This window comes from Bombus vancouverensis, chromosome 9, assembly GCF_051014615.1.
Source record: "Bombus vancouverensis nearcticus chromosome 9, iyBomVanc1_principal, whole genome shotgun sequence".
Lineage (NCBI taxonomy): Eukaryota > Metazoa > Arthropoda > Insecta > Hymenoptera > Apidae > Bombus > Bombus vancouverensis.
The window spans coordinates 3,885,609-3,897,160 of record NC_134919.1 but is presented as its reverse complement, the minus strand read 5'-3'; the positions used below and the strand labels follow the sequence as shown (position 1 = coordinate 3,897,160).

The 11,552-nt window shown below is 40.3% G+C and overlaps 1 protein-coding gene across 1 annotated transcript; it reads right to left on the bottom strand.

Annotated features, from left to right (window-relative positions):
- Positions 1-1,565: 1,565 nt before the first annotated feature.
- Positions 1,566-10,667, bottom strand: LOC117161716 (uncharacterized). Its single transcript, XM_033343443.2, has 4 exons — positions 10,448-10,667; positions 8,548-8,726; positions 3,564-3,680; positions 1,566-2,349 (listed from the first exon to the last, which is right to left on the bottom strand). Exons 1-4 carry the CDS (start codon positions 10,610-10,612, stop codon positions 2,241-2,243), a joined length of 570 nt encoding a protein of 189 aa, XP_033199334.2. The 5' UTR covers positions 10,613-10,667; the 3' UTR covers positions 1,566-2,240.
- Between the last annotated feature and the right edge of the window lie 885 nt (positions 10,668-11,552).

Sequence of the window (11,552 nt, the reverse complement as noted above, 5' to 3'; positions counted from 1 at the left end):
CCAATTTATGGCCACAGATTCTAGCTGATCCTTTGATCTCACGAGAAGGCCTGTAAGCCGAAACACTCGCTAGTTTTTCTTCGATGGTAGTTCATAAATTTCCAATGAAAATGTACCAGCATTGTTTTATACACCGTAGTCGTCTTTTACTGATTTAAGAGCTTCGTTAACGATCATTCTTAAATTTGTTCACTTCGAAAGTTAAATGACAAAGACTTAAAAATCTTTTGTCCCAATTGTAAATTATCTGAATCGAAATTTCAGTGAAACCTACTATTCAAATATGTATACACAGAATCATTTTATTTAATTTAATGTATTAGGTCGTCCGAAAAGTTTCTTTCGTTTTATAAGGAAATAATGGATACACAACATCTTCCGTTTTATATTATTTTATCGAATTACGTGTGATCCATTTTGTTCTATCAAACTAAAGATCACAACGTTTGACAGATTAGATTTCATGTTTGTATAAAGATGCGTTGTTGTAAAACACGTGTCTAAAAGAAAGACACTTTCCGGACAACCTAATACAAAAATTGGTATGCTTTGGGTGTGATACACACATACGTACGTACAGTGGGTTAAACATACATATTAATCAACTGGTTATTTAACACCATTAAAAGCACACGCGCAATTAATCAAATTTCTGTGGATCTTGTTGGTCGTTTTGCGAGATCGCTAAACAACGATGTACCGACAAGATCTGTGAAAATCGGTTTCTTTTAATAAATCAACTGTAAACTTTTGCATTTTGGCATTTTTCGCATGTATAATGTATCATATTGTGAGCCATAACAGTAAAAGGGTTAATGATGCGTGATGGGAACGTAAGCCTCGGTTACCGTTCTCAAAGGATGAGAATTGCGTTACGGCGAATGTGTGCGCGTGCAAACACACAGCGCTTGAGGTCGAACGCGAGATACGCGTACATGTAAGCAAAATACCGAAACCATGCACCAGCCCTCAATCCCCGGAAGGATACGCGCTCGAGCACACGGCACGGTATTATTCCAGCTTACGCGCGGTGTTGTCGTAGGACTAATGAATCCGCCGATAACCGTTTACTCAATGAATACCCACGACTCGTATCGTCTTCGGCGACTTACCGTATTAATTATCAGCGTTTTGTGGTTCGATGTTCGAAAAGAACTTAAGTAGCTTTGTTGTAGTTAGATGTAAGTATCCGTTTTCACCAAACGAAGACCATAGAGAAAGAAATTAAATTATAATTCCTATTTTTTTTTATAAAGCAATAATTTTAAGATTCAGTACAGTCATTCGATGATAAACATGTAAAAAATTTATACTTTTATTTGGTTTTTGAAAATATTCGGAAATATTTTATATACACATATCCGTATTTTTTCATTGACTTCAAAATTGTAAAAATACTCATCGTAATGTTAATATATCGTATGTGTTAATAATCATGTGTTTAGCTTTTACGAAATTTTATTATTTTAATTATATAATATAATTAAATAATAAATACTATAATTAAATTATATAATAAATTATATAACATAATAAAGAGAACAAATTATCGGCTATTTCATCGTTTAAGTCTTAACGCTAGAACTACCACGCCAGTCAAAATGACTGATTTGACAACTTTATTTTAAAATTCCTACTTCATGTTATATTTTTTCTCCGCAATGATGTAATAACTTTTGCAGGGATAGCTAAAGATATTAAAATAAAAAAATTTTATTTTGTTTTATTCATTTAGAATGAAAGTGATTTTGTTACTTATACCAGTAACAGTCAAATTGACTGGTCATTCTGCAGAGCATAGTCGTTGGAGTAAAACCTGATTTCTCGTTTCATAAAGCAATATTTTACAAGCCTTGAAAGTGTAAACGATTGTAAACAAGAATATTATTTCAAAAAGGCTTGTGACACAAGAACGGTGCAACGTATACCCCATATCTTCGTGATAGAATTTGTATTTGATCAACGACGCAAAGTTTCATTAGATTTCTAACAAACACTATTGTCGATGCATAATTTCCATATATTCGCATTACTTATAAACAGATGAAAATATTATAATGACACTGTGATTAGTTTCACTTGCAAGCTCTCGACGTTAATCTAATAGCCAGTGCACAAGGTACGGCCATTGGGCGGTGTACGTAATTAAATGTAACTCGAGTGTCTTCGAGCAACCTCTTTGGACACCATAGCCTCGGCATGGTTATTTGGTAAATTAAGAAGAAGGATTTCGTTCTCTCTTAGAACACATCCGGACATCTCCGCTGCGCTTCGTTGCAATTCTCTTTTAGGAAGTAAGCTCTCTCGTACTCGGTCATTGAATCAGTGTTGTCGTAGCTCGCTGGTAACCTGAAACGAGGAAACTTCGCTGAATTATCGGTGCAGCGCGAGCGAGAGTAATTATTAAAGGGAGGAAAGAGTATATCTTGATGAGTAAATAATCTACAAAGTATTCGCGCGTAATCGTCCGAAGGAGAAGTTGCACGAGAACGAGAAGTCGAAGAAGACGCCGGATCGTAAAAGCCTAAAGGATTAGCCTTTTTATGGCTCGCCTTTTAGCTCCGTGAAATTCGAAACTAATCGAAACAACCCGGAAATATCTAGGAAAGTTCGAACATTTCGCACCACCTTGGTAATTATCAGAAGCAACACCACGAACTGGTCTTCTTCCGGATAGAACAACAAGCTGGCTGGCCTCGGGGCCGTGGAAGAGCTCGCTGATTTTTGCCGCGCCGGAAACTTCATAACGATTATTAAAACGGAACGACGGGAAAAGTTGTGGAAAGGAATTGCACGAGCCTCGGCGGGCTTTCGAACTTTTCCTAGATGCAGCCGGTCCGATGACGACGTTAAACGTCACACCGGATGTCATGAATAAATTCAACGTGTTATCGAAAAAGTGTAACGCGACCGTCATGCTGCCAGCTTCGAGCTGCTTCTTCAGGATAACTTCACGAAAGACGTGAACACGACGACACTTTGATAGCGAATGCATCCGTCATCTCCTTCCCCTCGTATCTTCGTTAACTTCTTTCCATCTTTTATCACTTCGTGTACGTCCTCTTTTTCCTTTATTTTCTTCAAGCCGAGTATGGTTAAGAAAAATTATATTCCGTTCAGTTTGTCCACTCGGTGTTTCCTTCATCGATCAATCCACGATTAATCAACGCATCTCATTTTCTTCATCTTCCGCTATTTACCGGCTTCTCGATATTCCTCCTTAATCAATCTTTTTGCTAATCATCGTTTAACCATTCACCAGTGCTCACTTTGGTCGTCACCTTCTCGACGTTTTCACTTTCCCTCGCGCCGATCAACGTTTGATTAATCAGCGTTTTCCATTTGGTCCGTCATCTCTTTGCTGTTCGATGTTACCTCGATCAATCTTCCTCCGTCGATCGCACTTCGCCCCGTGTGATCTTCCATTTTCGATCAACGGCTGACTGATCGATCCTCTCGGCGTTATAACAAATGTATTTAAGCGATTTAAGTTTTATCTGCTTCATTAAGGGGACCGACGAAATCCAAATTATTTATTAACTTAAACGTTAAAATATACTCACGAAAACACAGCGTGCATGATCTCTGCGAGGAAATGGCCATTCCCGATCTCCCTCCGACTCCTTCTAGAGGCGTTGCAGATTGCCTTCAGGACGCAGGCCTTTCCATCTTTGCCTTGGCTTGCACGATAGAACAAGAGAGGATGGTTAGAGGGTGGTTAAAGGGACACACGGATCGTTTATCATTATCAGGCTCGTTATCGTCGCTTGGCTGTCCGTGAGTCGGCGGTCTATTCATTAAGTTCGCAATAATACCATCGTGCCTTGATACTGGCCGAGCACGAAGTGGCTCGGTGTAAACCAGCGAACGTTTACAACCGCTCTCTCTCCGCCCTTTCCAGCTAACCTCGCCCTTGCCACCGTTTTCCCCGCGAGTAAATACTGCCGATTATACATAAAGCACCACGACCTTCCTATTAAGATTCGGATAATCCGATGCTGTACACTCGCCACGCTGTGCGCTGCAACCTGCTGCGAATCTCGAGATAAAGTCGAGCTGTGTCAGGTGACTCAAATTTGGAGGATTTTAGAGGCAACTGTGGTATCAATCGATGTAAGATATTTATTTTTTAGTTGAGCATCTGTAAATGTTTTGTGATACAAGTGGAAATATATGTACAAAATGTTTCCCAGAAACCGTAAAAAAATTATCGAATGAAACTTTCGAAGGATGCCATTTCTGGTCCCCATCAAGTATCGAAGTTCAATGACCGTGTTAATTTTGTATCACCCTGTACCTCCGACCGTAAACGATAATCTTTGCCGAAGACATCGAGATCTCTTCTGTAATCGTCGCACCGTATATTCGAAACACCGAGGTTGCTATTAAAATTAATGCAGTCGATGTTGTCGTTCGCTCGCATTACCTTCGAGAGAAACTTGCTTGAAGCTACGTGTGCATCCGGTTAACAGCAGCCAGCTTCGAGAACAATGGAACAGCGATCAAGTGCAACTGAATATCTACGCTGTCCTTGCGATCAGAAAATTCGTTGCCACGTAGCATCTTGCACGATCAAGGGTAGGATAAACGTGTCGGGAAAATAATTTTCAACGACGCTGGAACAGCATTTCCTGTGACAGTTTACCGATTCACCATGCGTATTTATTGTCTCTAGGGGCGAAACGTTGGAAGCCGGTAACGAGGCGAACGAACGAGAAATCGATTTGGAAACGCGGCAGGCAGTAAATGAAACGAGCATAAATATAAAAATTAATCTTGACTACCATTTGTCGGCGTCGCGCCGAACTCCGATACACCAACTTGACAAATGGTTACCAATATCGGGCAATCGAAGATATTTATGCAAGCAACACGCGATGCTCGACCGCGCGACGACTCGCCGTTGCGTCGAACGGCTGTTTTAATCGATCGATAACGCCTTCTTTCCAGTTACGCTTCCGCGTAATGCACCCCTTTCGCTTATCCGGAGAAATCTGCGGCGTCTGTCAACACCGGAACGCTGTCGGATATGTTTTCAGCGCTCGATTCGCTTACCGATACAAGTCGCTTCAAAATGATATTTATTAAAATTTTTGTGAATCTGTTGAAATATACGAAGTTCTAATGACTAAGCATTTCTTAATTTTAATTTCTAATTTATTTATTTTAGCTTAGATTAAACGAGAAATAATTAAGCATCGCGTAAAGAATATGATATGATACTCTAGTTTCCTTCGGTTTTGAAATGTCAGGTAATGGGTTTCAGAACCGAAGAAAACTGAAAAGCGTTTCAACTTAGGACGGAGACAGTATCAAGTCACGTAACGTTCGAATATCGACAGCCAGATGATGGAAAAACTAAATCTGTGTCTCGAAAATAGTCTCTTGCCATAAATCTAGACTAACGTCGAACTCTAACAGGAATGAAAGGTTTAAGATACAAAAGCGATGCTCTTGGATAAATATCGGAATGGAATCGCGTGGCATTTATGACTCGAAGACTTTCACGCGGATTCTAAACATCGAAACAATTGGCGAATGGATCAACGGCAGCTTCAGGTTCGGCCGATCGACCCTCGAGTTCCAGCTCAATCGACTTCTTAAGGTTTCGTGCACAATCACACGTCTAAGGCAGCATTATTCGCGGGGAAACAAAGCGAGCCACGTTCTCTGATGCCTCGTTCGTTCGTTCGCTGGTCGAAATTCCAAGCTAAGGCTCGAAGCACGAAGAAAGGAGCCGCTTTATCGTTAACGCGATTCAGAACCGCACAATCGCGGACCGTCCGCCAAAAACCTACGGCTCTTTCACCACCCTCGCTCTCTTTCTCTCTTCCCTCCGTTCCATCGACAGAGAAACGAACGGCGAAAGCTCAGTTTGGCAGCGCCGTGCTTTGTTCCGTCCGTCAGCTTCTTCTGGACGCGTCCAAAGAGCTGAAACGGTAGTCGAGGTGGAATAAGAGAAAGAGAAAGGGAGACGTAAAAAGGGAAATAGAGAGCTTTGAGCCAGCTGAAAAGCAGAGAAGGTTGCATCGGTTGACGTTTCGCGATCGCCTTCCGCCATTTTCGTGGGTCAACGTTTGTTGACGACGAGGAGAGAGGAAAAAGAGCACCTGGCTCGAGAGCCGGCCACTTAACCCTCCCTCGCTTCTCGTTGTCGTTTTTCGCGATTATCCGGCGAGAATCGGACAAGTGGCTGTGGAGAAGGCCGGCTCTATCGACAGTAAAAATTCGAGACCGCGGAATTGTTTTGCATCCAGAACGCCTCTTTAGCCAGGGCCGACAACGAACAGGCCCTCTGGGGAAAGGAACAATGACGCGAACCCTTCGAACGCCGCTGCAAGAAAGACTTGCCTTTCGTAGGGGCAAGACAATACCAAAGCAAGTAAAACCGGCTTCCATGGGCAGCTTACATGGAAATTACCTGCAGATTAATGGAGATGAATATTAACAGAATAACAGGCGAATAGTGTAAATAAAAAATACCAGGTCTTTCATGGTCTAAGTGATCAGAATTAAATAATTAATTTTTAAGGGGCTATTCTAGTCTAGAGGCATGAATTCTTTTTAGCATTTGTTTATTGATATTTTAAGATTACGTAAAAAATTCACCGAAAAAAACTCAAAATTCACAAAGTTATGAGCTGGCAAAATGGGTGGTGGTAAAAAAAAAGGGTGTCCTGGCGTGTATGATTTCAACCCTTCTGGTCATCTGAGGCAATAAAACTGAACGGATTCTTAATTAGTATAGATGCAGCTATAGCATGGACCTTGGAAAAGTCAAAACAATATTTTTTCACAAAATGGCGGCCGTTTGAAAAAAATTTTCCTTTTTGGCATGTTTTTTGGCAATTCTGTACTGTTTAAAAATAGTAAAATTAAAAATTTTGATCTGAGCGTGGTTGAGGCGATAGAGGAATGTATAAAGAATATTCACACCAAATTTCAAATAAATTGGTTCATTAGAGCTTGAGATATCGTGCACGCCAACTCGAAAAAAGTAGTTTCGGGAAAAACGCGTTTAAAGTTTTGAGACAAGTTTACTCGGACAACGTCTACCGTCTACTGTTCATTTGTTCCGGTCGGACCGGAGCAGATGCCACGTCACAAAAATGGCTGTAACTCATAAAATAATTGAAATTTTGAAAAATCCTTTTAAGGGCATATTCTTGAATGTCTAAACTTTGGAAATATGAAAAACAAAATTTTTCGATTTTTGCAAATTTCTAGACTAGAATACCCCCTTAAATATTTCATTTGAATAATGCTCAATTCTGATTTCTATTCGATATGGCTCACATGTAGAAGTTTCAAATCGTAACAGACAGCGTGAGCAAACGTTCGAATCCTTTTATGGGAAATTTTAATGAACAGGTAATATAATAATTATATTTTATATAAGCTTCGATGATACATTGCTTTTTTATCATTCTACGTATAAGTTGGCTACATTAAAATTTCTTTTATAATATTTACAATATAAGACGCTACGATAAATATTGTATCGTTAAATAAAGTTATGTATCGCCTTGTTCACTGATAAAATAGAAAAGTGACTAGCATCGTTGTAGATGATCGGGTTAATTGTAAATGCATGGCGCCCTTTGCCAGTATCCCCTTTGAAGATCGCGATTTAATCGCGTTTTCGATATCCTTCACAATCTCGTATAGCCGAGGATTTAATTTCGTAGGGCGGCACCAAGTTCTGGAAGAGCGCCACGATATCCAAATTGCTATCTAAGTGACCGCGGCGAGCGTAAAAGCGCATCGAATCTACATCGACCAACTTCGTTAAGAGCTTTCCTTGTCGCTCTGTTATCAGTGAAAATAAGTTAAAGCTATTTCAGAACAGCGCGTTAACAATCGGTGATTTACATCGCAACAATCATCCCCCTTATGGGATTCTCGAATAGGAACTCGCGTATATATTCTTTGTTTAGCAGGAAGGCTAAAAATTTCCCAAATCTAAACCTTTCGATTGGGAAAAGTCATCAGAAACAAAATCTAGAAAAAGCTATTGTCAAAGGATCGATTAAAGAAACAAGGTCGCGAGTGTTTCTCGAATGCGATCTTTCCGATTTGCAGAAATCTATCAAAAGAGCTCTTAAAAAGTTCTCGTCAAATAATCGATTAAAAGAAACTCACGACTACATTCTCCATTAATCAGAGAACCTCGAAATTTTCAGATCGATATTTTCAAGTGGAAAAATTTCCGCGAGCAAACTCATTAAAAAATTGTAAAGGAAAAACACGTTTCCAGGAGTCAGCAAGAAAATTGGTAAACCGGCGCAAATGCACGTTGCAAAAGCCAGCAAAGGGTTTCGTAAATATAATACTCTTTGATCCCTTCGTGGATTCAGGAATCGTTCGAGCGGACTGCACGGAACGACCGACAAACTTGTCTGGAATTCTTCATCGCACGAAAATCGGGCGGCGAAGCGTGCAAAGGGCTCGAAAAAGCCTCGTCAGGCCGGAAAGACAGACGGGTAGACAGAAAACGGAAGAAATTCTTTTTTCTTTCCTTCCTTCTCCTTTTCTCCCGCCACTTACCTTCCCAAAAGAAGCTCCATCTTACGGTACAGTTGCCTTCTGCTTCGACGATGGTAATCCCCGAACGTGTTCGACAGCGTGCTCTTCGAGGGCAGCTCCCATGCCTGGCCAGCCGTCAATCCGATGGTGAACAATCCCTCAGGTTTCGCGTAGGTAGAGATGGTCATGCAATACACCAGCTGCGCACGATCGAACGTTTGACATCGGCCATTGAATGATTTCTTTCGAGAGATACGTGCAAGTCTGATTTGATGATTTCTTTGGGGATTTACGAAATGTCTCTACAGAGGTTGGTGTGAAATTAATGCAACATATTGAGTAGAATGAATAGACGAAAAAGATTTATATGAACGTGTATTTGAAAATGGCTTACTACGGAGTTACAAAGCTTGAAAGGAGCCATATCCATCGTGTACAATTTATAGAATAGAATTTTCGGTTTCATAGCGTTAAACTTTTCTTGCTTTCTTTCCTAACGAAATTATTACTGTCTCAAGTGTCAGTTATTATTCACATTGTTGAAGTGGTTACCACTTCTAAGAAAACTCTACATCTGGTCTTTTTTAGTTTTCTCAAGCACTGAAGCCATCGACAGCACGTAGACAAAGGACTGCGACGAAGTCAGGCCATAAACAGTAGATAGACGACGTTGGCTTCGGGGTTTTCAGTTATTAGGTAACACAGCTAGCGTGCGGATCTGGACCAGCTCAAATTGTATTTTTACTTATTACACTTCTATTTAAATATATTTTCTACCTTACAATTTATCCACGTGTTTTCTCTGTTTACACACCGAATAACCTCAACACACATGACTACGTGAAGTTTTAAATCGTAATAACTATACTTTAATTCTTTTACAGTGCGGAGAGACTCGGGCATGCTATTAGATATATTTGATATATTATAAATTATACATTTTAAATGTCATCATACGTAACCCGATTATTGCTATTTATTTTCTATAAAGTGTTGAAGGTATGTGTTTTTCGAATCTAATATCAAAAAAGTAAGTAATCTCGATGACAAAGGAACAAAAATTTGAATTGGAAAGAAGATTCTTTTATCTCTTAAAATATCTCCTTTATTCTGTAATATATCACGGATTCGTATAAACTTTTTCCATCTATTTGATCCAAAGTACGTTTCAGCAATTTCGCTGACATATAAAGACACACTGTATGTTTAGATATGGGCAAACATTGTGGGCAGAAACGGGCATTCTTGGGATGTTAAACGCAACACCCAGCTCGAAATTTGCCAAGTTGTTTAAGATGAAATGGAGAAACACACCTGTGGTCAAGTAGAGGATGACACGTGGATGTAATTTCTGGAGTAAGAAGATGCCGACAGCAATTGGTAAATGGAAAAAAGTGGTTCGTTCGTCGATAAAATGTGGCTCCGATGAATGGGAAGCAATGAAGTTTTATCGGCGAGGAAAAATGCACGCAATGAAACGGCAAAGTGTGGAGGAAGATGGTCCACCGTGTCAAAGTTCACCGTGTCACGCCGACGCTTTATTGATTGTTAAACGTTAGCCCGCATTCGAATTTCCGTTCCTATCAACAATTCATCTCACCCAATTACCGACGCTCCAAGGAGAAGCTGCTTTCAGCTCCTTTTAGCGCTTGAATTTTCCATGGGAACATCCGAACACACGAAGCTAAAGGACTCACGGCCGATACGCAGCCAGCTTCAGGCCAGCCCGCTTATTAGAAATTATCAAGCATCGTTTACAGCGCAACTTCCGGCAACTTATCCAGTTAAGATGCGGCCAAGAACGGACGTGTATGCGTGATTCACAGGATGTAACGTTGTAACCGAGTTTTCCACGATGTTATTAAAGGGAAGTAACGATGTTCTAGGATAATCGGGAAGTTTCATCAAGAAGTAGACTCACTTGAATGTTGCTGCCTTCCGGAAACACTAGGTACTCGCCCTCGAACTCTCTCTTCGACCTTCCAACGCTTTTATTCCTCATTTCCTCTCCCTTCGTCCACTCGCTGGAGACTAAAACGTTAGAATACAAAAGTTCGGTGCAGAGTATAAAAAACAAGAGACACATAGTGTCTGGTGGTTCGTTAAACAGTGCGCAATTGCTTCGGTCAACGCAGGAGAAATCGGTGAACGTGTTCCTTGCCTCGAAGGAGACGTTAAGTGACTCGAAATGCCGGATGATATAATGACGGGTAATGGTGGTTAGACCGTTCCGCGGTCGTTTAGCGGGACAGTTTAAGGCGGCATCGTTAAATCGTCTTAAATTAGCCGTTAAAATGTAGCAGTACGATCGTGCTCGATTTTAACTAGCCCTGAATATACTTTTTACTGCCCGACATGGACTAGCGTATTTAAGGAACTGTGTTCCAACGATATTGTGTCTCGGAGGGGACTATGGGACAACTAACCGTAGAAGAGATTCTGTCCCTAAACTACGTTTTTCAATCTCTCGCAGATAAATTACTCTGTTGGGATACGGTGGCTCTCTGGGAAGATCTACTTAACGGAAGATTAATCTCGAAAAAGTGTCAACTTGTTGAAAGTTCCACCGAATCTTCGTACCCGAAACTTCACTCGCAAGATTTACAGCGAACTTGCTCGAATGTTTCGAAAAGAACAGTACGATACGAAGTGTATTATTAACTTTTCCATGGGAATGATCGGAAGGTTCTCTTTCTTGTCGAAAGTATCGTCTTTAATCATTGGTTACTGATCCAATGATTAATTTCCATAATCCAATGATAAATTTAATTTAAAATAATGAAAACAATAAACAATTGGTTCTCAAGATTTGCGAATTTCCCAGCTTCTTACGCGCTTGTCGAAATCTGCAATTCGTTGCAAAGGAATACACGTCGAAGAACGCATTCTTGGAAATCGTATGTTACCTATCTTCTACGGATACACCTTTTTAACATTCCCATAACGGAATGTGTATAGTAAATATAAATTATAGTCTCTATGAACACATTTTGCAAGAAGACGTTTGCTACTTGAGTCGCTAGTTA

What these genes read in the sequence shown, in the direction of transcription:
- LOC117161716 (XM_033343443.2), bottom strand. Translation starts at nt 10,612, where the DNA reads ATGTGTCTCTTGTTTTTTATACTCTGCACCGAACTTTTGTATTCTAAC. An exon ending in ATGGAGCTTCTTTTGGGAAG is followed by an intron (nt 3,681 to 8,547) that starts GTAAGTGGCGGG and finishes CTATCGTGCAAG; the next exon opens with CCAAGGCAAAGATGGAAAGG. An exon ending in ATCATGCACGCTGTGTTTTC is followed by an intron (nt 2,350 to 3,563) that starts GTGAGTATATTT and finishes TCCTCGTTTCAG; the next exon opens with GTTACCAGCGAGCTACGACA.